This window comes from Chlorocebus sabaeus, chromosome 24 (assembly GCF_047675955.1).
Source record: "Chlorocebus sabaeus isolate Y175 chromosome 24, mChlSab1.0.hap1, whole genome shotgun sequence".
In the NCBI taxonomy this organism is placed as follows: domain Eukaryota; kingdom Metazoa; phylum Chordata; class Mammalia; order Primates; family Cercopithecidae; genus Chlorocebus; species Chlorocebus sabaeus.
Window position 1 is genome coordinate 41072767 of NC_132927.1, and position 26509 is coordinate 41099275.

At 53.9% G+C, this 26509-nt stretch overlaps 1 protein-coding gene across 7 annotated transcripts in view; it reads left to right on the forward strand.

The window, feature by feature from the left end:
* The window catches only part of PLEKHG3 (pleckstrin homology and RhoGEF domain containing G3), a 42200-nt gene extending 16002 nt beyond the window's left edge, over positions 1 to 26198 (forward strand). For 4 of the 7 annotated variants that reach the window (XM_037984126.2, XM_037984125.2, XM_073011076.1 and 1 more), the window contains 17 exons: positions 9563 to 9952; positions 10976 to 11073; positions 12192 to 12261; positions 12593 to 12639; positions 12750 to 12900; positions 12989 to 13120; positions 13312 to 13494; positions 13662 to 13754; positions 14030 to 14116; positions 14344 to 14377; positions 14720 to 14818; positions 18711 to 18749; positions 19221 to 19240; positions 19727 to 20086; positions 20604 to 20717; positions 22889 to 24308; positions 24833 to 26198. In XM_037984126.2, the coding sequence (XP_037840054.2) occupies positions 9602 to 9952; positions 10976 to 11073; positions 12192 to 12261; positions 12593 to 12639; positions 12750 to 12900; positions 12989 to 13120; positions 13312 to 13494; positions 13662 to 13754; positions 14030 to 14116; positions 14344 to 14377; positions 14720 to 14818; positions 18711 to 18749; positions 19221 to 19240; positions 19727 to 20086; positions 20604 to 20717; positions 22889 to 24308; positions 24833 to 25554 (4020 nt within the window). In that variant the 5' untranslated portion in view covers positions 9563 to 9601 and the 3' untranslated portion in view covers positions 25555 to 26198. The remainder of the gene's footprint in view (positions 1 to 9562; positions 9953 to 10975; positions 11074 to 12191; positions 12262 to 12592; positions 12640 to 12749; positions 12901 to 12988; positions 13121 to 13311; positions 13495 to 13661; positions 13755 to 14029; positions 14117 to 14343; positions 14378 to 14719; positions 14819 to 18710; positions 18750 to 19220; positions 19241 to 19726; positions 20087 to 20603; positions 20718 to 22888; positions 24309 to 24832) is intronic. The other 3 variants (XM_037984130.2, XM_037984129.2, XM_037984128.2) reach the window with 2 other exon arrangements.
* The last annotated feature ends 311 nt before the right edge of the window (positions 26199 to 26509 follow it).

Sequence of the window (26509 nt, forward strand, 5' to 3'; positions counted from 1 at the left end):
TGGGGTGTGGGGGTGGTCTGGGTCCTCTCAGGACTCAGCTGCTCTCTTGGCAGCAAATGCACTCAGATCTCTTCACCTGGCAAAAGCTTACTCATCATTTATGACTCCGCTAAGATGTCACCTCCTCCTAGAAAGCTTCCTGGTCCCCCAAGTAGCACTAGCTACTCCTTCTGTTAGCACAGTTATTTATTCATGCTTTTGTACTAGGACTCAAGGCATTGTTTTGTGAATACTCTGTTTATGTGGCCATTTTTCCTTCTGAAGTTCAAGTTCTTCAAAGACAGGGACAATGTATTTTTCATGTCATATCTCCAGGGCCTGGCATTCATGTTCAGGAGTGTTGAATGAGTTCCCAAACTGGAGACAGTCTTGAACTCCCATACTGCTCACAACTGGATTCTCTCCCTCCTTTTCTTACAGATGCCTTGTCTTGTTTTGCGTTGTCTTATTTTGCCTTGTAGCATATAAGCTCTGAAAAGTGGGGTCTGTGTGTGACTTGTCCTAACTGCAGGGCTGCCATGTGTCTTTGTGCACAGTAGGTGCTTGGTAAACAGCTTAGGTCGGAACATTACTAGGGTTATCTTCAAATCAGAGAGAGATTGAGTCACAAAGAGCCTGCTGACTTGCTCCTGATCATGCAGTGGCTAGGCAGAGCTAGGGTAGTTTGGAGGAATGCTGTCTGTAGTCCCCAGGCTCTTTCATACACATTCTTCTGCTTTTCCTTCTTTTGATATTCCTCGTGACTTAGGAATGGGTCTGCACTGGAGCCCTTCCCAGTACCTTGCTGTTTTGTCTTACGCCCTGGCCCTCCCGGATGTCTGCCCTGCAGATGGGTTTAAAACCCAGGCACCAGTGTCAAGGATGGTTTTTGTTAATCACTTATTTGTGCTTTTGTTCTCTGAAGTTGCCTTAACTTCTGCTCTTGCTCAGGCCTGCGGTGCCCCCTGGCCCTGTTCCTCTCCAGCTCCCGGTAGTACATGCCGTCTCTCTGTGTGGATCCCTGAGGAATGCGCCCTGTCTGCTATAGTGGCGGGATTTGGACTCACTTAATACTTCATTTCTTGGCTTGACCTCCTGTTGGGTATGGGTGTCAAGCTACTTTTCCTTTCCAGCTGAACTGCTGTGTGTCTGCCCTTAGAAGATCATGGTCTGTATTGATGTTGAGATCACAGAAGATGGATAAACACACGGGTGATGGGGGAAGGTTAGGTCCTGGTTCACCAAGTTTAACTTGTATCATTATTATTAATTTGAGATGTGAGTCAAACATTGTAGGTACAAGGCAGGAAAATCTCATTGTCTTGATACTTGCAGAACAAATAAGTGATTTATCCGTTATCATCATCACCACCACCACCACCGTTCTCAGTGGGCTTACTGTGTGTCAGATGTACGGGTTACTTACTTGTATCATCTCAACCCTGGAGACAACCCAGTCCGGTTGGCACTATTACTGTGCCTATTTTCCTGATGAGGAACTTGAAGCTTGGTGAGGTGAAGTGACTTGCCCAAGGCCACATACATCCAGGAAAAGTGGAGGGCCTGGAATTCAGACAGGGTCTGCCTGACTCCAGAGCCAGTGGATGAGTTTACGCATTTGACCTCTGTGGGCACCACTGCATCTGTACATATTCTCTTTTCTGCCGAGAAAGCAGAGGGACCCAATGGGGCCCCTCCACACCCACTCGGTTCCCAGTGAGATTCTCCAGTGCCTTTGAACCTGAGGCAGTAGTAAAATACGGCTTCCTCCTACCCGCCCACCCCACTGCAGCCTAGAGGCCTCGAAACAAGCAGCCCCTGAAATGGGGATGAGGCCGGAAAGATGGCGAATTTGCAGGGCTGGGTTCTTGAACTTTGCTGGTAAGTAGCAGCGGTTCTGTGAGCCTTTTTGACCTCAAGATGAGAGAGGTGGGGCCTCTGGGAACTTTGGATCTGTCTGTGATTTCCAGGGGGTAATTTCTAGTAACACCTTTTAGGGCTTTCTTTGGCTGTTCCATTTTTGGGGCACATTGCATAGTGACAAGTTGTGCTGGCAGCCAAGTGACCTCTACCCTGGCTGTGAACAAGAGCAATTTATAATAAACAATAATTTCCCCCATTTGGCTTTAGCAGATGTTTACATGAAACTTCCTGGGACATTTGCAGGGAGACCAGGTCATCATAGCCCCTTTTCTAAACTTGGCCACTTTCCCCTTCCTCTCAGTCTCTTGTGGCTGGTCACCTAGTATGTAGCCCAGCGGGGCAGCTGTGCCATGCTGTAGCTCTCTGTCTGGGGCCAAGTAGGATGGGACTACCACGGTGAATGAGCAGTCACCAATCCTGGCGCTTCTTGGTTGATCGGAAACTTGCTGGCAGTGACTAATGTGGAGACTCATTAGACTAGGAGGAACTGGCTTTGGTCTTGACCTCACCCACTGTTTACCTTTCTCTTGACTGTGTGAGTGGTGAGCTCATCCAGGCACCATCTCACAGTTCTTCCAGCAGGCATTTATTGAACACCTGATGTGCCTTGCTCTCTGGGGCCGAAGGGAAGGTATGGGAAAGAAGGCCCAGCCCCTGGGTTTTACTGTATCGGCCAGAAGAGATGCATGTACATATCAAGCCCCAAGACCAATGCTTTAAGTGATACTCAGGGTGTTTCGAGTTCAGAGGAGTACATTACTTCCTTATTGCCACTGTAACAAATTCTGCAATCTTAGTGGCTTAAATCAACACACATTTGTTGTCTTAAAGTTCTGGAGATGAGAAGTCAGACTGGGTTTGCATGGCCGGGTTCCTTCTGCAGGATCCAGGGCAGAATTTGTTTCCTTGCCCTTCCTAGCTTCCCAGGCTGCCCGTATCCTTGGCTTGTGGCCCCTTCCTCCACCTTCAAAGCCAGCAGTGTAGCATCTTCCAGTCTCCTTCTCTCTGTCCCTCTGCTTTTATTGTGAAACTTCTGTCTGACCCTGACTCCTGCCGAATTCCCCTTATGAAGACCCTTATGTTCCCATCAGACCCACCCGGCCAATCCAGGATAATCTCCCATCTTAAGACCCTTGATTTGATCACATCTGCCTTCTATGTCCCTTTTGCCATATAAGGTGGCATTCATAGGTTGAGGGTCAGGCTGTAGATATGCTTGGGCGGGGGCGTGATTCAGCTTACAGTAGTGTGTCTGTTGGGAAATGGTTGAGGAGGCCTTTCTGAAGGAGGTGATTGCTAAATGTGTATAGGCAGAGGGTCTGGGGACACATTCCACGTTTGAGAGACAACATGGGCACATGCTAGGGAGGTGGGGACAGGGGGTATGGATGAACAGCCCTCCCTCTGAGCAAGGTGCCCGGCTTTCCTTTCCTTCCAAGGCCAGGCCGAGGGAACTTTCTGGACTTCAGTTGCAGGCCTAGACTTTCTCCTGGAGTCCATGTGGGAGGGCCTCTCTGGCACCACACAGTCCTTTTCCTTCCTGGCAGCTGTGGTCCTGCTGCAGGGACCCAGCCAGACTGCATGGGCCCTGCTGCTCTTAGGTGGTGGGAAAATGCATTCCCGAGGGAAAATGAATTTGAGCCAGCTGGGCTGGGTTTGGGTGGCCCAGAAACCTTGGTCACACTGTTGGCACAGCCTCTGCAGGCAGTCACGTTGCTCACATGCACACAAAGTCACTCCCCGGGGAGCCTTCTCTCGAGCTTTATTAGGGTGCTCAGGGCTGCTGAATCTCCAGGAGGGAAGGGAGAGGTCAGAGTGAGGAAGCTGCTGGGAAAAGGGGCAAGGGTCCCCTAGGAGGAGGTCCTCCTTTCCCCCAGAAGAGCCCCCAGGGTGCGGGGAGCAATGGGAACAGACAGGCAAGAGCTGGGCCTCTGGGGACAGTTTGGGAGCAGGGTGGCCCAGAGTGGTGCCGAGCTGCGGGTAAGAGCACAGCTGAGGGATTTCACCATCTTAGTTGAGATCGTAATTGAGAGAGATCTCTCTCTGGAAGTTCACATTGCTTCCACACTGTTTTTTCTGGAAAAGTTCTAGCTTTTCTCTATTGCTTCCTTCTGGCACCCTTTTTGAAGAGATTCCGAAAGTGCCGTCATGGGGATTGTTTTGGGGAAGGACAAAAGCTGCTGGGCCACCCTGGCTTTGAGAGCCCTTGGAATGTTTAGCAGATGATGTAGTTGAGGGATGAAGGCCACACAGGAGGGCTGCACCATCGCCGTCCCTGAGTGAGGACTTCCTTTTTTTGTTTTTGACATGGAGTTTCACTCTTGTTGCCTAGGCTGGAGTGCAGTGGTGCGATCTCGGCTCCCTGCAACCTCCCGGGTTCGAGCAATTCTCTGGCCTCAGCCTCCCGAGTAGCTGGGATTATCGCTGCATGCCACCACATCTGGCTAAGTTTTGTATTTTTAGTACAGATGGGATTTCCTCATATTGGTCAGGCTGCTCTCGAACTCCTGACCAAAGATGATCCGCCCCCCTTGGCCTCCCAAAGCGCTGGGATTACGGGCGTGAGCCATTGCGCCTGGCCATGAGGACTTTCCCTGTGTGCAAGTGTCGTGTGGATTCCTCCTGGACTGGGGCCTTTGGAGCAGCTGCCCCTGGGGACCCCCCTCGCTCCTTTTCTGCCTGGCTCCAAAGCAGCTGTGGTGCGGTGTGGCTTCTGATTCTTGAGTGTGGGGTGAAGGATGGTGGATGAAACGATGACATCAGCCTCTCTGAACCAGAATGTTTTCTGTGGAGTCTCTCGTGTGCCCACCAGAGGGTTCACCCCCAAGTGTCCTCTTCCCCTCTCCTGCCTTGTCCTCAGCTCACTGACCTGGGAGGGAGAGCCAGTGGGAGTGGGCTGACTCCTGGGCATTCCCCAGGACCAGAGACACAGAGTTCCAGAAGGCTCCCCGTGACCCTGTGGGATGGAGGAGGAGCAGGGTCCCATTGCCTCAGTGATAGGAGGCCTGAGGACAGAACACTGAGGCTGTTGCGGGTTAGGAGGGTGCGCCTTTTTTCTCCTTGTTAGGTCAGAATGGGGCATGGTGCTGAGGCGTAGTGGGGAGGGGAAGGATGTGGCTTCAGTCTACTGTGCTGGGAATCCAGGGGCCTGCTGCAGCCTGCCTGCCTCTGCACCTGCAATATTCAGGGACGCTCCTTCAGAGGACAGGTGTGGGTGGAGGAAGGGTGTGGTTTAGGCTTAAATTTAAAGAAAAAAAAGAAACCTCTCTCTCTTCCCCTCGATCCTTAAAGGTGTGTGTCTGGGCTGCTTCTTAGGCCCATCAAAAAGAAAGCTTGGCTGGGTATGGTGGCTCATACCTGTTAATCCCAGCACTTTAGGAGGCTGAGGCAGGAGGATCGCTTGAGGTCAAGGCTGCAATGAGCTGTGATTGCACCACTGCACTCCAGCCTGGGTGACAGAGGGAGACCTTGTTTCAAAAAAAGAGAAAAGTCTTTGGGGACCTGATCAAAGAAGGCTTCACAAGTATAGGACTTGAGAGAGTTTTCAGTTTTCATTTTTTTCTTTTTTTTTTTGAGATGGAGTCTTGTGCTGTCACCCAGGCTGGAGTAGAATGGTATGATCTCAGCTCACTGAAACATCTGCCTTCCAGGTTCAAGCGATTTTTCTGCCTTAGCCCCCCAAGTAGCTGGGATTACAGGTGCCTGCCACTATGCCTGGCTAAATTTTGTATTTTTGTTAGAGACGGGATTTCACCATGTTGGCCTGGCCAGTCTCGAACTCCTGACCAAAGGTGATCCGCCCACCTCGGCCTCCCAAAGTGCTGGGATTACAGGCGCGAGCCACCATACCCGGCTGAGAAAGCGAGTTTTCTAGAAGACTGATTCACTGATTGATGACTGACTGGATTGATTCATGTTGCAGGATGGAAGAGGTCACGGCTGGGGCATACTTAGGATAACTGGATGTGGTATGTGGTAGGACGGGGTAGGTGTGGGTACCTGGTTTGAGGGTTTGGCTGCTGTCTGCCTCATCACCTCCTTCTCTGGCCTCCTACTTCCCTAACAGACAGGGTCTTCTAGCATGTGTTTGAAGACCTGAGTTCTCATCCTGGCTTGGGGGAATCTTATTGTATGGAGTGATGGTCTTCAGGTAGGAAGGAAAGGCTGGCTTCCACCCAGGGAGGCACTTTAGCTGTCTCTGTGGGAGTCTGAGCTACACACACATAATGGTTCCAATCCGGTCTCTTAGGGCCAGAATGCACTCCAGCTAAGTGTGATGCACTCAGAATGCACTCCAATTGAATGCGATGCCTCTTATCCGTCACCATCAAACGGTGCCTCCTGACAGTCTGTACTGGTGTCCTGCTTTGTACTCAGTGCCTCATTTGTTCTTCAGCCCTCCCTTTCTTGGGCTCTTGGTTCCTTTCCAGCAAGTCCTCCTGCCCAGGAGAGAAAGCCTGGTGATCGTGGGTTTCCTGGTCACTACAGGGCTTCTCTCATCATCCAAGAAATTTATAGTCCAATCCTGGTGACCTTATGCTTTCTTCCTTTTCCTTTCTGCTTACCCATGACCTACGATCCTTTGACTGGGGATCTGTATTTTACCATGTTGTTCCAGCCAGAGAGTGAATTGCCAAAGGTCACATAGTAGCAGGTCCAAAAAATGCCCTAAGGAATTTTGACTAAGTCCTTCCGAGTGTCGTGTCATAAGCCCCAATCCTTCAGGTCTTCATGTGTCCCCTGCAGCTTATGCTGAAGCAAAGCCATGGCAGCCAGGACTGTGACCAGTCCTTTGCTTGTGGCCCTGGCTGGTGTGTAGTCCGTTAGGGAGGCAGTGGGCAGGAGAGCATAAACTCTGGAGCTTCAGTGCCTGAGTTCAAGTCCAGGCCCTACCACTTACTACTTCTGTGGCCTCAGTGCCTGCATGTATAAAATGAGGGTAGTCATAGAACCCTCTGGAGTTGTTGCAAGGGGTTAGTCACTTTAATATGTACATAGCGCTTAGAGCATTTTAGCAGTTGGCTGTTATGCTTTGTTTTAGCCTTAGGAGGATTTGGGATACAGGTACTATTTTCAGAGTATGAGCTTAGTTTGCAGATAGGTAGCCTATGATCAATCAGAGAGAAAACTTCTCCAAGTAGAAAAGCCCTATTAGTTTCTGGGTTTGAAGTGTGCTTATGTTGCTATCCTCTTGTAGTGGAATCCCCAGAGAGGGACCCTCAGAAGGTCCCTTTTGGAGACAGATCTCCCTAACTGTGTGTGTGTTGGGGTAGGGGTGGGACTGTGAGTAATCTTTTGCTTAAGGCTGTGAACTGGCTGGCTGTGAAATCCATTTGGGAGTGGGGCTGTTTCCATTTAGCTTCCCCAGAGAAGCTGACTGACCCCAGATGTGACCTGGGAAAGGTCTTAGGCCGTAAATCCCTGCCCCTTTGTTCCCTGCTGGGATGGTGGTGGGTGGGTGGGTGGGGTGCCTGACTGCAGTGTGCTTCGAAGGACATCAGCGTGCCACAGGGCTGGGGGTTAAGGGCTGGGGCGGAGCTTGGGTTTTTGTCTGTCTGTGCTGGAATGACATGGTGTTGCCCTGCCTGCTGGTTCTGTAAAAGGCATAGCTGAGGAATTGTAAAGGCCCTTTTGAGGAGGGAGGAAAAAGCAGCAGCCCTACAATTCCCAAGGGGCTCTCCTCTGAGCCGCTCAAAGAGCTTTACCAAAATGATCCTGCTAATTAGCTCTCCTGGCATTGCATTGCACCGTGGAGGGGAGCACTGGGCTGCCACTGAGTCCCCATCTGCAAGTCGAGAGACTCAGACAGAGCACCTTGGAGGTGGCCCCCTCCAGTGAGACCCAGTGACAAAGTGCTGTGCTCCAGAGCGCCCCGGCCAGGTTAGCGGCGGTTGGTAAGTAGGTCTTGAGGCGCTTGATCTGTACCTCAGTAAAAGCATCAATTTGTTCACCGTTGTTGTTCATTTGTTAAATTGGCCCTTAAGACCCCTGCTCTTTAGTAACTAATGGTGTATGGCAGAGGGTCTCAAACTAGTCACACTTTGTCAGGCGAGTGCTACAATAGGAGAAACCTGGGAGGTAGTAAGAGAACACAGAAAGAGTTCCCTAGATTTGGGGGATATTGGAAGGTTCCTGGAGGGGGCGGTTTCTAATCGGAGACCTAAAGTTTGAATGTAAATTACATAGGTTGGGGGATGGTACCGTATGGAGTGGATGGAGAAGAGAGAACGCTGAAGCAGAGAGAACATTTGCAAAAGCCTGAGAGCCAGGGGTGTTGGTTTACAGGTTGAGGCAGAGGCACAGAAAACCACGGGCCAGTGCCAAGGGTTCCCAGAGTAACGGCAGCTTCTAGATTCTTCTCCTTGTAGCTCAAGCCTCTGCCCTTTGGTCATGTCTGTGGTCTAGTCGCTTCTGAGCCCTAGAGCCAGGGGTAGAAGACCTGGGTCAGTAGGGGTGAGAGGGATGCCCAGGAACTTACTGTTTTCCTGTGAAATAGCAATGAAATGTTATTACTCTGGAATGTTATATACTCTGGAAAGTGGCATTGGTGAGCTCTATGGCGTGGGCATGGGTGTTGCATGGGTGTCCCTGTCCTTCCCGAAGGCTACAGCCTGAAGTAGTCTGCCCACTCCACCCTTCCTTCCCCCAGCTGCTCCAGGTGGGCCTGCCTGTGAGCCACACCATCTGCTTAGGGAATAAAGCCCACCTGAGGCTGTGTTTGCCTCACCTGGGTGCAGTTTACTGCTTTCTCTGCTGCCCCCACCCAGCTGTGCCAAGGGGAGCTTACAGAGACTCACTGATGGCTCAGCCCTGGGGAATTTCCTGGGGCCTGGATGAGTCAGAGGCAGCCTGTACCAGGTGCTGGGGTGGGGCTGCGGAGTGGGGGGATAATGCTGGCTCAGCCAGTCAGTATCCAGAAAGTTTCAGGTTCGTGGTGAAGCCACCGGTGCCCCTGAGGTTTTGCAGTCCTAGGGAGAATATTATCCCTGGTATGTGTCTTAACACTGTAAGAAGCAGATCTTTGCCCATCCCTGTACAGTGACCCCAGCACACGCTACATACAGGTGGGCACTTGGGAAGTTCCTCTTGACAATTGCCATTATCATCACCATATTCATGGCGTGTGGAGCATGCACCCTGTGCCAGGCATCATGCTCAGAGCTTTACGAACAGCAGGTGGCGTCATCCGGGAGGACAAGCCATGGGGTAGGCTGTATCTATCCTCATTTTACAGGTGAGGAGCTGAGGCTCTGAGGCACTAAGTACTGTGCCCCAGCAGTGGAGCTGGGCTATGAATTCCTCAGAGGGTACCCGTACCACTCTGCTGGCAGGTGGACTTGGGCACCCTCATCAATGCTCATAGAGTAGGAGAGCAGGGCCCTTCTTGGGATTCAGTTTTGTTTTGTTAATTGTGTTAAATGTAAACACACATAACATAAAATTGACCATCTTCACCATTTTAAGTGTACAGTTCATTGATATCATTGTGCAACCGTCATCACCATCTCTCCACAGAACCTTTTCATCTTCTAAAACTGAACTCTGGACCCACTAAACAATACCTTCCCACCCTGCTTGCCGCCACCCCTGGCAGCTGGCCCTCTGTTCTGTTTCTGTGGGCATTCAAAGGTTGACCCTTCATCTGTCTGTCTTGCTGCAGAATCTCCCTGGGGTGCCCTCCCCAGGCAGCAATGCCAGGATGCCCGTGTCCACCTCCCTCCACCAGGATGGCAGCCAGGAGCGGCCGGTGAGCCTGACCTCTACCACCTCCTCGTCGGGCTCCTCCCGTGACAGTCGCAGTGCCATGGAGGAGCCCAGCGGCTCCGAGGCTCCCGCTGAGAATGGGGCAGGCTCCCCAAGAGACCGGCATCTCCCCAATAGCAACAACAACTCCAGCAGCTGGTTGAACGTGAAGGGGCCCCTCTCCCCATTCAACAGCCGGGCAGCGGCAGGGTCTGCGCACCACAAGCTCAACTACCTGGGCCGAGTGGTGCGGGAGATCGTGGAGACGGAGCGCATGTATGTGCAGGACCTGCGCAGCATCGTGGAGGTGCGTGCCGGGGGCCCTGTGGCACAGCGTTCTAGCGGAAGCCTGTTTCACCCTGGGAGAGAAGCTCTCGAAAGACCCGCTTCCCATAAAGTAGTTGGAGGACTCGGGTCTCCCACCCTCGCTGACTGCATGGTGAAAGCTGTTGACCCCTCAGGCTTCCTTAGGACCTTGGGCCGGATCAGTAGCTTGGGCTGGCAGGAGTGAGCATCATTGACAGGGAGGATGGGTCCCCAGCCTGCCTGGGAAGATGGCTCTAGAAAGCCTGTGCCACAGAGACCAAATGCAGTGAAGACATGGGCTCTGGGCCTGGCCCCACGCATCCCCTGCCCTATTGTTGCCTGGCTGTGTGGAACCTCAGGTTCCTCCTCTGTAAGAGGAAGCCACACCTACCTTGCAGGGCTACTGTAGGTGAAGGACATGGAAGGGCAGCTGTGTGGCTGCCACTGAGGAAGCCGTCTGCTGTGCTGGCTTGGGGTGTGGATTAGTTTCCTAGGGCTGCCTTAACAAATGACCGCACACTGAGTGGCTTAAAACAGCAAATGTATTCTCACTCAGTTCAGGAGGCCAGAAGTCCAAAATCAAGGCACTGGCCGGGTTGGCTCCCTCCAGAGCCTCTGAGTGAGTAGTTCTGTGCCTGTCATCCAGCTTCCTGGGTCCTGGCAGTCTTTGACATCATTGGCCTGGGGATGCAGCCCAGTACCTTCCCATCACCACCTTCTTTGTGTCTCTCTGTGTCCTCCCTCTCCTCTTATAAGAACAGCAGCCACTGGATTTCGTTCCTACCCTAAATCGTATCTGAAGTCATCTTGAGATCCTTAACTAATGGCATCCACAGAGACCTTATTTCCGAATAAAGTCACATTCGGGGTTCCAAGTGGACGTGAATTTTGGGGTGGACACTGTCTCACAGTAGGCAGTGTCTGTGAAGTGGTGTCCCAGCAGGGCCTAAACGAGGTGTGGCTAGGGAAGGTCGTGGGCAGGGTTGTGCTGGGGGCCAGGTTCTGACCACCTCCCTCCACGCAGGACTACCTCTTGAAGATCATCGACACGCCCGGGCTGCTGAAGCCAGAACAGGTCAGCGCCCTCTTTGGGAACATAGAAAACATCTACGCACTGAACAGGTGTGTGAATGGGCCTGACACCATGTTCTGCCTGCGAGGCCCACCTCGGGGCCTAGGGAGGAAGCCTGGATGTCCCTGGACTCATGGGCCTGTGACATGTGGGCCTGGGGCCTGATCTCTGAGGACAGGGAAGGGTGGTCCATCTTTGTGCCCTGGGCTGATGTGCTTTCTCTCAAGGGCAGACGGGGAGGTAATTTGAGGGTATGTGCGTGTTGGGTCCAGCCTGGGCCGGCATCCCTCACGGGGCTGCTGGGCCCTTCCTTGCACACTGATTCTTTTCCCTGTGGGTGGCTTCTCTGTCCTTCTCATCTTCATTTTCCACTTGCACATCTCTTAATTTCTTATCCTCCTTCCCACTGACTCCAAGGGCTCCCTGGAGATGATCTGACCTATTAGTGGATTGCACAACCCAGGCAAGACAGATGTGAGAGGCCAAACAAGGCCTGGCCAGGGGCTGTGTCAGGGCAAAGGGCGTGGGTCTGCTGCCTGGGACCACAGACTCCCCAGGGAAAGTGCGCTGCTCTGGAGGGTCAGAGCTTGAGGGAACAGCGGTGCTAGGACAGGAAGAATCGTATCCCAGGCCACTTAAGATGGGCAGTAAGCTAGAGAAGTCTGGGAGGGCAGGGTACAGGGAAGACTTAGACCAATGGTGAGGGGTTGGGAAAAGAGGAGGAGCACAGAGGGAGGAGGCAGGGAGCAGTGTTTCTAGGGGTGCCAGGACTCACCTGTCTCTCCCCATGCCCACATCCTTGGCGCCCTGGCTCCTTTGCTAGTTCCCGTTCTCTCTCCTTCGCCCTTTAATCCTCTGCTTTTGTGTGTTTGACTCCTTCTGCCTGCAGAGGAGCTGTGTCCCCTCCTGAGGTGGGTATGAGGGTCCCCTCTTCCTCTCCCGCTTGCTGAGCCTGTAGGTCTCCCTGACTTCCTGCTTTGTGGCTGCTTTGTGCTGGATACTTTCTGTGGTTGCTGCCTGGGGCAGGGCTCCCTCTGAGGCTAGAAGCCCCAGCTCTTTAGCATAACAATAGGGCTGGCTGTCAGGGTTCGGGAGGTTGGGGAGGGGGCAGTGAGGGGCATTGTCCTCTGACTGCAGAGGGTACAGTGGCTGCTTTCCCCTCACCCAGCCAGCTCCTCAGAGACCTGGATAGCTGCAATAGTGACCCCGTGGCTGTGGCCAGCTGCTTTGTGGAAAGGGTAAGAAGGGCTGGGCCCTTGCCCTGTCCTACCTTGCTGAGAGCTCAGAGAGACAAGAACTCTGCCAGTGTAAGAGGAAATCTGAGTCCCGGGGATCCCTTTCCAGGGAAAGTGCTTGGTGCTCTTGTCTTGAATGAGAAGGGTGTTCTGGGGGGAGCCAGGGCTGCTGGGTGGATGGGATGTCCTTGATAAATAGGTATAAAGATGGCTCTGTAGGCACTTGGGAACAGGGGACAGAGTATGCTCTGGGAGCCAGGGGCCTATCTAGTACCACCATCTTTACGGTCAAATGGGAATCTCCCTGAAATCACTATTTTTGATCTCTTCTTAGAGCCAAGAGTTTGATATCTACACCCAGTATTGCAACAATTACCCCAAGTGAGTAATTGGGGTGAGAGGGAAGGCAGAGCCATCTGGTGAGTCCAGAGCCCCCCACCTCCTCATCCAGGCCTTCTCCAGGTGGTGACTGGCCCTTCTCCTACTCTCAGCTCCGTGGCCGCCCTGACAGAATGCATGAGGGACAAGCAGCAGGCCAAGTTCTTTCGGGACCGGCAGGAGCTGCTGCAGCACTCACTGCCCTTGGGCTCCTACCTGCTGAAGCCGGTCCAGCGCATCCTCAAGTACCACCTGCTGCTGCAGGTAGCCCCTTGGTCCTCCCAGGCACCTGGGGCCTGGGGAGGGCAGGGCCTTCGAGTCAGGGGTACCTAAGCCTCTATCTTCTGCTCAGGAAATTGCCAAGCATTTTGATGAAGAAGAGGATGGCTTTGAGGTGGTGGAGGATGCCATTGACACCATGACCTGTGTGGCCTGGTACATCAACGACATGAAAAGGAGGCATGAGCATGCAGTCCGGCTCCAGGTGCTCGGGGGCTGGGAGGCTGGGGGAGGGGCAGGGCTGGGTGGGCCATGCTTCGGCTGGGAAGAAGGACTGTGGCCACCCTGCTGGGATGAGCTGGGTGGTGGCATTGGGGGAGCCTTTGTGGCAGGGTTTGCAGAGCCTCCGAAGGCCCCAGTGGCCTGACTGTAGGGGTTGGGGCCCCTCTGCTGCAGGAGATTCAGTCACTCCTCATCAACTGGAAGGGGCCCGACCTGACCACCTACGGGGAGCTTGTCCTGGAGGGCACGTTCCGCGTGCATCGCGTGCGCAATGAAAGGACCTTTTTCCTCTTTGACAAAACACTGCTTATCACCAAGAAGCGGGGCGATCACTTTGTCTACAAGGGCAACATCCCGGTAACCAGGCCCTGCCCTATCTCCGCCGTCTTCTCTCCTTCCCAAAGGATCTGGGCTCCCCTCCTTGTCTGCTTCTTGGGGCTCCAGCACCACCCTTCTGAGATCACCCTCCCTGCTTCCCCAGGCTGTCAACCTTGTGCTTTACTGTCCTTTCCCTCTGCCCCTAGTGCTCCTCCCTGATGCTGATCGAAAGCACCAGAGACTCCCTGTGCTTCACTGTCACCCACTACAAGCACAGCAAGCAGCAGTACAGCATCCAGGTGAGGGGCCAGTGGGGCTCAGGGGCTAGGGAACAAGATGCCCAGGGGACATCTGTGTGGAACTCCTGGCTCCTCCGCCCACCTAGCTGCCCCAGGATCCCTCTAAGGCAGGGATCATTGCAGGCACTTCTTAGGGTCAAAGTGAGGAGTCAGGTTAACCTCAGAGTTCCCAACATGGTCCTACTTTTTCTCCCTGGGTGGAAGCACTGTCCATGCTGGACAGCTTCAGGCCTGTAATGATAACCCCTGGGTCCCTTTCCCTTGGGTCCTCCCAGGCCAAGACAGTGGAGGAGAAACGGAACTGGACTCACCACATCAAGAGGCTCATCCTAGAGAACCACCATGCCACCATTCCCCAGAAGGTGAGTTCCCCCAGCTCTTGACAGCGGGCAGGGAGAATGTGCTCCTCTGAGCCAGCTCTACAAGGTCCACTGGGGACTCACCTTCTGGATTTGGGTGCCACTGGACAGTGGATGTCAGTACAGCAGATGCCCCCGGCCTTGGTGCCGCACTGTGGGGTGTCCTCGTACAGCAACAGGGGAGGCTGGCACATAGTAAGGTAATAACCAGGTGCGTTTCCTTCCGTCAGGCCAAGGAAGCCATCTTGGAAATGGATTCCTATTGTAAGTGTGCTCTTTTCCACCTGTTTTGTCCCTACTCGTGGACATTGCTCAGTCAGGCTGTATCCTGGGGAAGCTTTACCTGATAATTTTATTCCAGGAGCAGGGAGGACGGGGGCCTCCTGTTAAGGGCTGGGGGGCGAACTATATGATTAAGGATGCTCTCCTGCTGAGCAGTGGGACTCTCAGTGCCTGAAGCTCCCAGCTGGAAGATGGAGGGAGCTCTGAAGGCTCCTGGCCCTGGAGCTGGGTGGGTGTAGAGGTCTGGCTGGGTATGGACAGGGTCTAGGGTAGGCCAAGGCCAACTGGAAACCAAAAGCTTGACTGTCTCTCTCCTGGATGCAGATCCCAATCGGTACCGCTACAGCCCAGAGCGGCTGAAGAAGGCTTGGTCCTCCCAGGATGAGGTGTCCACCCATGTGCGCCAGGGGCGCCGGCAGTCTGGTAAGAGAAGGACTGTGGAGGCAGGAGGCCTCTCCCTCACACCCTTTCCCAGGCTGGGGACCGTCTGCGGCAGTGTCCAGGGCTGTGTCTCTCACCCCTGCGGAAACCCTGGGAAAGGCTTGAGCAGGGCTGTACATACACCTGGGGCTCATCCTTTCCCTGTGCTGGTGCTGCCCACACCACATGCCTCTGGGCCCTCGTTGCCTATCAGTTCTGGGCAGCCTAGCTGTTTCTTACTTTTTTCTTTCCTTCTTTTTTTTTTTTTTTGATGGACTCTTGCTCCGTCACCCAGGCTGGAGTGCAGTGGCTCGATCTCAGCTCACTGCAACCTCTGTCTCCTGGGTTCAAGCAATTCTCCTGCCTCAGCTTCCCAAGTAGCTGGGACTACAAGGGTGTACCACCACACCCAGCTAATTTTTGTATTTTTTAGTAGAGATGGGGTTTCACTATATGTTGGCCAGGCTAGTTTTGAACTCCTGGCCTCAGGTGATCCACGCGTCTCGGCCTCCCAAAGTACTGGGATTATAGGTGTGAGCCACTGCGCCTGTCCAGCCTACCTTTTTTAAGGCCCTAGGAATACTTGCTCACTTGGGTCTTGGCACCCCTTCTTAGCCCCCTGCCTCCTTTGCCTCTTGGGAATACCAACACCAAGTCATTCAGGAGTAACACTCGGACATCGCAGATGGCCCCAGCCCAGTCCTGGAACAACCCGAACAGAAGCAGGACCCGGGGAAAACGAGTTCAGTGGCACCAAACCCAGACAGGAAATATTTACTTTGAGTCTCAGGAAAAAGTTCCATTTTCCTCTCCTGAGTTTTCTTCCATTCCTGGACTTGCTAGGGTGTTCTTGGATTATTGGAATGAATCGTCTATTTGAAAAGAGAAAAACCTTGCTTTTATTCTTAACTCTGTGGTGATGAGTGTGTGTATTTTCTACATTGGGTTTTTCGTTGCTATTTAGTGTGAGGCCCAAGGACAGCTCTGGCTTAAGCCAGGTGTCTGCCAAACATATACTCAAGGTGGGAGTTGGGGTGAGAATTGTCTAAGACCCTGGGAGAGAAACATTCTAAAGTGACTGAGAGCAGTGTTCTGGCTTGGGTCCACAAGTGTGTTGGGTTTTCATTGGTGATGACCTGTGGGTCCCCTGAATGTGTGTGTGGATTGACATGTGGGCGTTAGCCTTCTAGAAGGTGGAGCAGTGGCTTATAGAAGGCTTTTGTGGTTTTATGTTGTTGGTATTGCTCTGGGTGGATCTTGAGCCCTAGGCCACCTTGCTATGGTTGCAAAAGTTTTATGGTTTTTATAGTTAAAAGCTCCAAATGGGGGTGTTGCTTTCTTCTCTCTAGCCCTCTTTATTTCCTTTCCTTTTCTTCTCCTGTAATTCTCTTCTTGTCCTCCTCAACTTGGTGTACCTTTAAATTTGAAGCTTCTAGCACATTGATGTGTTCAGCAAGTGATAATGTTGGTGGTAGTGATAGTAGCTGCATCCTAATGTTAGCACCAAAACTTTAGCCATGGATGTACAACTCTTTGAATATACTTAAAGCCATTGAATTGTACACTCTAGGTGAATTGTATGTGAATTATATTTCAATAAAGCTGTTACAAGAAAACCCCCAAACTTTAGCTGTCCAAAGCACTCAGGAAATGAGCCATTTTAAAGAGCTGAAGTTTCCACATGGCTGAGATTTTTAGCCTGTAAATACTAAGAGTCGCATTTTTTCAAAAAATATTTTTAAATGTTTTAACTGTTATGAAATTCCCTCCCTCCCTCCCTCCCTTCCTTCTTGCTCTGTTGCCCAGGCTGGAGTGCAGTGGCACCATCTCTACTCACTGCAACCTCTGCCTCCTGGGTTCAAGTGATTCTCCTAAGTAGCTGGGATTACAGGCATGCACCACCATGCCCAGCTAATTTTTTTTTTTTTTTTTTTTTGTATTTTTAGTAGAAACAGGGTTTCATCATGTTGGTTAGGCTGGTCTCAAACTCCTGACCTCAGGTGATCCGCCCACCTTGGCCTCCCAGAGTGCTGGGATTACAGGTGTGAGCCACCCCACCCGACCAAAATAGACATCTTTCTAAAGCATGCTTTGTACTCTTGAATCTTTTAAAACAAAAGGTGGTGCCTGCCGTTGAACCTTTCCTTTTCTGGAGTTAATGCTGCAGCGATCACTTAGGGTGTGTGAACTGCCAGATGCTTGAGGGGCCCCAGAGGCTGTGGGTTGCCATAGAGACAGCCTGTGTTTGACGTGTGCCCCTCTTCACAGTTCTTCTGTAACACTGAAGTGTCTGTTTTCATTGGTCTAAGCATGTTTGTCTGTAGTAGCCTTTCTTCCTCTCCTGTCTGTTAGAAAGCAATCGATCAGGCCAGGCATTGTGGCTCACTCCTGTAATCCTAGCACCTTGGGAGGCTGAGATGGGAGGATCACTTGAGGCCAGGAGTTCAAGACCAACCTGGACAACATAGTGAGGCCTCGTCTCTACAAAATTAAAAAATTAGCTAGGCATGGTGGTGTTCACCTATAGTCCTAGCTACTCTGGAGGCTGAGGTGGGAGGATCACTTGAGCCTGGAAGGCAGAGGTTGCAATGAATGGATATCATGCCCCTGTACCTAGCCTGGGTGACAGACGAGACCTTGTTGCAAAAAAAAAAAAAAAAAACAAAAAAAAAAAACGAAAAAAAGAAAATGAAATCAATCTGTTGAACTTGTGGGAACTGTAGACCACAAAAAGATCAGGAAAGTCACTGGGGGAGGGACTTGGGCCACATCCAGACACTTCACTGCCTGGGCTCAGCCATCCACTCTGACTTCCTTGAGGTCTTTTCTGCTTCTGCTTACCACTCAGTGAGCTGAGATGAGCTGACAAGTATATTCTGTGGATAATTAAGGTTTATTGTTTAAATTATATGTCACTTATTAAATATTCTTGATAAGTTTTAAAATGAAAGAATAGAACATTTTCTACTTTTCACTTTAAAAAAATTAGGCATTTACTTACATTGATACAGATAGTATATGTACATTGTGTGTGTCAACAGAAAAGAGGTTTTTCAACAGGCCTGCCTGCTGAGGAACAGCAAGATACCTTGGTAGACTTTCCTTCTGACTTCAAATGTGTAGCAAATCGTGGCGATCCCTGGGCCTCCCACTTACCGCCACCTAGGCAAGGATATGGATAGGCGAAGGCCGAGGCTCTGTAGAACTGGACCTTGAGACAAGGTCCTCTTATTCCCGCCCTCCAGTCTCAGGTGTGTCCCCAAAAAGGCTGGGGTACAAGGTGATGACACCATCGGCCTAATGGATGTGTTTTATATCCTGTCCCCAGAGCCTGGTCACTCTCCGTACAGCCGGGCAACTCTCCCCAGCGGGCAGCGAGGCTTCATGGTGCCAGGCCTTAAGGGCCGTAGAAAGTCGGGTGTGACCTCTGTTTTCCGGCTGGGGTGCTGTGAGGGGCTTGGCAGTGGGTGTAGCTGATGCGCTGATATGCTCATTGCCAGGGAGGCAAGGGGCTTGGGGTGGAGCCAGGGGCCTTCAGAGATGTTGCTAGTTGGTCTGAAGGGGTCAGCATGGAACTCAGTCCCCTCCCTATGGCTTCTGCACGAGGGCCCTGGGCCAGGTGTGCTAATGCATTGCATCATGGGTGGTACTGCTCTGGCAGGGCTGGCAGCCACAGCGGGGGTCCTGGAGATGGATGGGCCCGCCTCCCTGTCCGTAGGTGCAAGGGGCTTGGCGACACTGTGGAAGGCAGCCTCCCTGGGGCCTATGACTGTAGGGGGGCAAGCCAGAGTGGACTTTGAGCTGGTGATGGGCTGGTGGCGCTGTGAGCTTGGGACCCAGCCAGGCACGGCAGTTTCCTGGCCCGCGCTGACTCTGCCCATGCTTTCCTCCTCAGAGCCAACCAAACACCTGCTCAGGCAACTCAACGAGAAAGGTGAGTGTGTGAGGTGGCCAACTATTCCCAGTGAGGGGGGGAGGAGGAGGGGAAGCAGCCGACAACCTAGGGGTTGACCTGAGGGTGGGGGATTGTCAGAATAGTGTAGAAGGGTCTCTGCCTCCATTCTCCCCTGGAAGAGGGCCTCGCCCCTGGCTGGCTGAGGAGAGGGGCTGGAGCTCTCCCCTATGCACGGAGCTCTCCCCCATGCACAGGCCTCATACCCTTTTCTCTGGAAACAATGAGAACCGAGCAACAGGCACAGACCTGCGCTGCTCTGTGGCCTCTGGGCCCCTGCTCTATCAGTCATTCTTTTGAAAGCACAGGAGATGAGGTGAGGGTTCTGGGAGCAGGAGCCCTCAGTGAGGCCTTCCCCAGGGGGCTGTCCAGAGGTCTTTCTCCTGCTTACTGATCTCTTCCCCTCCCCTGCCCCTCGCCGGTGTGTTGGGGACCCGGTGGTGATGTCCGCAGCCCGAGCAGCAGGAATGAAGGTAAAGGCCAGTGGGAGGAGGGGACTGGCTGACAGAGGAGGGTGGGACTGCCCAGGTCAGCCCCTGGCCCCTTCAGCCCTCATTTTCTTCATTCATTCAACAAATGCCTGCTGAGCACCCACTGTGTACCAGGCTGTGTGGCATAGGGCCACAGAGATGAAGAAGACATGGGCCTTGCCCTGGGGGCCCTTTTGCACTGTCTTCCTAGAACAGCACCCCGCTGGGGGCCTGCCCAGCATGGACCTGCTCAGATTTCCCTCTCTCTAGGGTAGACAAGTAGGCAGGCCTCTTTGGGTTCTGAATTTTTGACCAGGTCACAGCCTTTCCACCATGAGAACGCCCGCCCCTCCCTGGACCCCAGTGGAGACCTGAGTTGGGCATCTAGGTGTGGCTTTCTGTGTGAAGCCTCCCCACCCACAACTGCCTGCAAGAGGACAGGAGGTTGCCCAAGAGGCTGGTCACGAGGGGGTCTTGTGCTCTGAACAGCATGCAGGCAGTGCTGGCACCCTCCTGGACTTTGGGCAGCCCTCTCGTGCTCGGGGCCTGCAGCCAGAGGCTGAAGGGGCTGCCCAGGAGGAGGAAGAGGAAGAGGAGGAGGTGGTGGAGGAGGAGGAGGAGGAGGAGGAAGAGCAGGCCTTTCAGGTCTCTCTGGAGGACCTGACAGGGCATGAAGGCAACGAGAAAGGGGCTGGGCCGAAGCCCCCAGGCTCAGAGGAGGAGGAGGAGGAGCAGGAGGAGAGCCTGGCGGTGGCGGAGCAGGTAGCTGACTTTGCCAGCTCCCTGCTGGCCGCCCTCCACTGCTGGCACTATCGGGCCAACGCTTTACTTTTCTCCCGGGGCGCTATGGTGAGGTGTCTCTTCGATCTCCCCTCCTCCTTGCATGCTCCCTGGGATGTGCATGCCCACCCAAGGGCCCCCTCTGCTGCCCTCCCCACCCCACCCTGCCCTAGTTTTACTCCTCCCCTCAGCACTTAACACCCTCGCTCGCTGTCACACCCTGGTGAGCCCCTGGCATGCTCTGTTCCAGTACTGGGCACTTATCATTATAACGCCCAACAAGCATGACAAGTGGGGTGGGGCGGTGGGGGCAGGGAGAAGCTAGCACACAGTGGGGCTGGAAAAGTCAAGTCCACTTTGTCTGGACGGAAAGGTGGGCTGAGGTTTTCTGAAGCTGCATGCCTGACAAGGCTTTCTGCAGTCCTAGGCCTGGCATTCAGGTTGGCTCTGGAATGGCTCAGGCCCAAGACTGGCTCTCAGCTCAGCCCAGCCCCTTGGGGCGTGGGAGGCGCTGCCTGTGTTGGGATGCAGAAGGGATCAGCTTCCAGTTGTCTTGGGAGTTGATGACTGACCTCTACCTCTGCAGGGAAAGGGGCGCAGGGAGTCTGAAGGCTCCAGGAGCAGCAGAAGGCCCAGTGGTCGGTCTCCAACCAGTGCCGAGAAGCGCATGAGCTTCGAGTCCGTTTCTTCCCTGCCAGAGGTGAGCGACCAGCAGGTGGGATGGGGATAGCAGGAAGAACTTGGAGTCCAGATTTCCAAGTCTGCAAATAGGGCTTTCAGGCATAGGCTTTCCCATTGGGCCCATGGGAACAGAGATTCTCCACCTCCCAGGACTCTCAGCCCTTCATGAAGTCTGTTTGGCCTAGAGTATATGGTTTGGTAAGCAGACCACCCCTTTCTATGAATTAGAAAAAGACTCCCCTTTGGGCAGATGCAGTCCCATGTCAAGGGCACACAGCTAGTGGAAATGAACCAGGTATTAGGCTCCCTTAGTTAGGCCACCTTGTATGGGTTATAAGGCCCTGTCCCTGCCAGCATGCCAGACATTGAAATCACACCTGTGGTCACCTGGGCAAAGGGTAGGGAACTGATATCTGTTGGACACGTCCTCTGTAACTGATGTGTTATTTCTTCCTTCTCTTCCCCACAACAGCTCTAGAAGGAAAAGGGCTCTGAGTGGTTGATGGCGTGCCTAACACTGAGCAGCTCCTGAGGGGCGGGGCTGAGATCAGACCTGGGGCTGGGACTCAGAGGCCCACTCTTCTCCTCCTGCTGCTCTATGCTGTCTGTGGGTTGTGGGAAGCAACGTCCTTTACTTTCCCAAAGTTATAAGGGAACGATCGTGAGCTACGGCCTGGACCCCGTGTTGGACCCCACAGCCAGGACTAAGCAGCCTGGATGATACTGGACAGGAATGTAGCATCATGTCTTAGCTTGAGCTGCTATAACAAAATCCCTTACTGCTGCCTGGGTGGCTTAGTTATTGCTCAGTTTTGGAGGCTGGAAATTCTAAGGTCAAGATGCCAGCAGACTGGTGAGGGCTCGCCTTCTGCTTCATAGATGGTGGCTTCTTGCTGTGTCCTCACATGGCAAAGGGGCAAGGAAGCTCTCTTGAGCCTCTTTTGTAAGGGATCTGACCCCATTCATGAGGATGGAGTCCTCGTGACCTAATTTCCCAAACGCCCCACCTCTCATTCCCATCACACTGGGTGTTAGCCTCCACCTGGCAATTTTAGGGATATGCAGACATTCAGACCAGAGCAAATGGGGGTGTCCAGTAATAATACAATGAGAACCACGCATTAAAACATTTAAAAGAAGCAGATGAAATTAATTTTAGTAGTATATTTTATTTAACCCAATGTATGCAGAGTATTATTCTAACATGTAATCAACATAAAAAGTTACTGATATATTTTGTCCCTTTTTTCTATACAGAGTCTTTGCAATCTGACGTGTATTTTACCCCAAGAGTAGGTTTCCACTGGGCCTGACCCCATTTCGTGTGCTGGGAAAGCCACAGTGACTATGGCTCCCATGTTGAACAGTGCAGGTCTAGATCCTGGGTGCTCTGCAGATTCCAGACTAGAACAGAAGGAATTAGGTCTGATCTTAGAATTTAGTGTTTCCTCTTCTCTCTCTAATGACTGCTCTGGAAAGCTGCGTATATCAGCAATTCTGTGGTTCAAATTACCGTCAAGGTGGTCAAGCAAATTCTCACGTTTGCTTTCTTCCTTGCCCATTTCCTGGGTGTAGGCAGTTGTGCTGGGCCCACAGGTGCTGGGAGGAGCCACATTCCTGGTCCTCACCCTCTTAGGATTCCAGCATGTGGCCGTGTTGCTCTCTAGACCCTCATCCACGTGGGAGGCCCCGTCCCCTGAGGAAAACGAAATGGCCTCTCATGTTGCATGGGTCTGGATTTGAACCCTAGAACCTCCAAGTGAGGAGCCTCTAGGGCTTTGGCGAGCTGCCTCACCATCAGCCATGCTGGTTCCATGATGCTGTGAGAACCAGCCCCTGGGAACCTGGGGCCATGCCCTACCCACTGTTGTGTATTCCCACCTCGTCCCTGTAGTTCCCAGGCTGGCTGCCATCAAGGTGTCGCCATCTGGCACCATCTGCATTCTTAGTGTTTTCCTTGGTTTTGGGGACATGGGCCCAGCACCCCCACTGTAGGATGACTAAAGGACACAGTCATGTTCCTCTAAGGACCCATTGCCCTACTCCTAAGTTGTGCTCATTCTGATTGCCTTGGGTCCTAAACTGCAGGTCCCTGTCATTGGGCCTTGAGCAGGCCATGCTGTTCCCTTGTTCCCCAGGTCCCATGAAGGAGGCTTTTTACTCATGTGAGCCTTTTCTGCTATGTTTCAGGTTGAGCCAGACCCTGAGGCTGGGAGTGAGCAAGAGGTATTTGCTGCTATGGAAGGGCCCAGTGCCGAGGAGATGCCCTCAGACACAGAATCTGCAGAAGTCCTGGAGACACCGCTTGACGCCCACCAGGGGCTTCTGGGGATGGACCCCCCGGGTGACATGGTGGGCTTCGTGGCGGCTGAGAGCACTGAGGACCTTAAGGCCCTGAGCAGTGAGGAGGAAGAAGAAATGGGGGGTGCCACCCAGGAGCCTGAAAGCCTTCTGCCACCCTCCGTGCTGGACCAGGCCAGTGTCATTGCGGAGCGGTTTGTCAGCAGCTTCTCTCGGCGGAGCAGCGTGGCACAGGAGGACGGCAAGTCCAGTGGCTTTGGGAGCCCACGGCTGGTCAGCCGGAGCAGCAGCGTGCTCAGCCTGGAGGGCAGTGAGAAGGGCCTGGCGCGGCGTGGCAGTGCCACAGACTCCCTCAGCTGTCAGCTCTCCCCAGAAGTGGACATCAGTGTTGGAGGGGCCACAGAGGACAGCCCTTCTGTCAATGGGATGGAGTCCCCAAGCCCAGGCTGCCCAGTGGAACCCGACTGGTCTTCCTGCAAGAAGAAGGAATCAGCACTCTCCACCCGAGACCGGTTGTTGCTAGACAAGATTAAGAGCTATTATGAAAATGCAGAACACCATGATGCGGGCTTCAGTGTCCGTCGCCGGGAGAGCCTCTCCTATATCCCCAAAGGACTGGTAAGAAACTCCATCTCCAGATTCAACAGCCTTCCTCGGCCAGACCCAGAGCCAGTACCTCCAGTGGGGCGCAAGAGACAGGTGGGCTCCCGGCCGACATCGTGGGCCCTGTTTGAGCTCCCAGGACCAAGCCAGGCAGGCAAAGGGGACCCACCTCCCATCTCAGATGCTGAGTTCTGCCCATCATCAGAAATTGTGAAGATCTGGGAGGGAATGGAGTCTTCTGGGGGGAGCCCTGGGAAGGGGCCCGGCCAGGGCCAGGCCAATGGCTTTGACCTGCATGAGCCACTCTTCATCCTGGAGGAGCATGAGCTGGGAGCCATCACGGAGGAGTCAGCCACTGCCTCCCCGGAAAGTTCCTCTCCCACTGAGGGGCGCAGCCCAGCCCACCTGGCCCGGGAGCTGAAAGAGCTGGTGAAGGAGCTGAGCAGCAGTACTCAGGGGGAGCTGGTGGTCCCACTGCACCCCCGCATCGTGCAGCTCTCCCATGTAATGGACAGCCACGTGAGCGAGCGCGTCAAGAACAAGGTCTACCAGCTGGCCCGCCAGTACAGCCTCCGAATCAAGAGCAACAAGCCAGTGATGGCCAGGCCACCACTGCAGTGGGAAAAGGCGGCCCCTGAGAGGAACGGGAAGAGCCCCACTGTGCCCTGTCTACAGGAAGAGGCTGGAGAGCCATTAGGTGGCAAAGGTATGACAGGAGCGGCATGTGGGCCCTTCCCCAAGCCTAGGGACTGCAGAGCCAATAAGGAGCCACTTGGCTCCTCGGGGAAAGTGACCTCTAAGGAGGCTCTACCAAAGGGAGAAGCTAGACCCTGGGCACCAAGGGCACAGGGTGAGCCCTGGCGGCCAGTCCAGTGCTCTGAGGCCAAACTTGCTCTCCTGGTTAAGCCCTTTTGATGCCCTCTGCTTCAGCCCTTCCCATCCAGCAGAGACTTCTGGAGGAAGCATGGCCCCAGGCCCCTCCTTTAGCAGGATGGGAGCAGAAGCTCTCCCCTCTTCCTTTGACATCTGACCCCTTTCCACTGCCTTGTCTTCATTCTTCCCATGGCCCTTCATGAAAGGGGCTGTGGATGGTAAATGAGATTTTTCCCATCACACCCAAAACCCCAACAACCAGCCTTTCCTGGAAGGTGAGTTGGATCCTGCTCAGAGACCCCCTTGCAGCTCTGCCCTCCCGCCCCGTGCTTCAGGCACCTTGCTCTCTCCTCACAGGTAAGAGGAAGCCAGTGCTGTCTCTCTTCGACTACGAGCAGCTGATGGCCCAGGAGCACAGCCCTCCCAAGCCCTCCTCGGCTAGGGAGACATCGCCACAGCGTGTCTCCTTCAACCCGTCTGCTGTCAGCCCCAGGACCACCTCGCCTGGGGGCCGGCTTTCTGCCCGGAGCCCCCGCAGCCCCACGGAGACCTTCAGCTGGCCTGACGTCCGAGAGCTCTGCTCCAAGTACGCCTCCCGCGATGAGGCACGCCGAGCAGGGGGTGGCGGGCCCCGCGGCCCACCCGTCAACAGGAGCCACTCGGTGCCGGAGAACATGGTGGAGCCGCCTCTGTCGGCCAGGGTGGGCCGCTGCCGCAGCCTGAGCACCAAGAGGGGCCGGGGAGGCGGAGAGGCTGCCCGATCCCCTGGGCCTCTGCCCCAGAGCAAGCAGGATGGAGGCGAGACCCTGTATGTCACTGCACACCTCACCCTTGAGGACAACCGGCGGGTGATTGTCATGGAGAAGGGACCCCTTCCCGGCCCCACGGCGGGGCTAGAGGAGAGCAGTGGTCAGGGACCAAGCTCACTGGGGGCCCTGCTGGGGCAGGGCCAGGACTTCCAGCAGTCTGCAGAGTGTCGGCTGAAGGAAGAGGGTCCCAGGGACCCGGCAGACCCGAGCCAGCAGGGTAGAGTGAGAAACCTCAGAGAGAAGTTCCAGGCCTTGAACTCTGTTGGTTGATGCTGACTCCTGGGGGAGGGAGGAGTCATGTTGGAGGCTGGGGAAGAATCTGGGCATCCTTCCCCTCAAGCCTGGGCTCATGGAGCCCCTGCCCAGGGCCCTCCGGCAGGCGGAAAGTCCGTCCCCTCTGCCCTTCAGGAAGGATGCTCCCGTGTGCAGGGGTCTCCTGCCTGTGCCATCCACTGGGGCTTGAGACAACTTCCCACTCACCTGTGAGGCTGGTCTGGCCGCTTCCCTTGTAAATAGTTCTTTTCTGGTAAGAAGCCAAATATCGAAGCTCACCTCTTCCCAGAGAGCAAGCTCTGCTCAGGCCTCCAGCGTTGACTGGCCATGGCCACAGCCAGACCGAGGAGCCCACCCGCAGCGAGACTCAGGCAGTGGCCTGGAGAGGCTTTACTCTGTTACTGTGGCTTTTCTTAGGGTCCAGGCAGGAATGAAGCTGATAATTTATTGCTTTCCATTCCGTGGTATGATGTGCGCGTGCGTGAGTGTGTGGCCTCTGTTTATTCCCCTCCTGTCAAGAATGAAGTGGATGCAGTTCAGGTACTTTTGAGGGTTGTTGTGCTGACCCTGTGGTTGTCGCTGATGTACACACATTTCATTATTTGCCAATGGTGCAATAACCACTGCTGACCAACCCACTATGTGTGAACTCCTTCCTGGGCCTGGCTGGGGTAGGGAAGGTTATTCATGGGCCAGGGATGTCTTAGGGAGATGGAGACATGGAGGTGGTTCCTTCCACACTCATTGGTCACCTGAGCTCATGAAACATAAGGCACTTGGGTACTGGTGGGGGAGGTGGGGCAGGAGGATGTGAGGTTGGAAGCTTGCTCTCTGTTGCCTAGACTCCCAAGGGCTTCTCTGTCAAGCAGCAGCCTGCTGTCCTGTCTAGGGTAGGGAGTCCCGCATGCCAGCCTTTTGCTCTTTTCCCCAAGGGCCAGAGTTGGACTAAAAA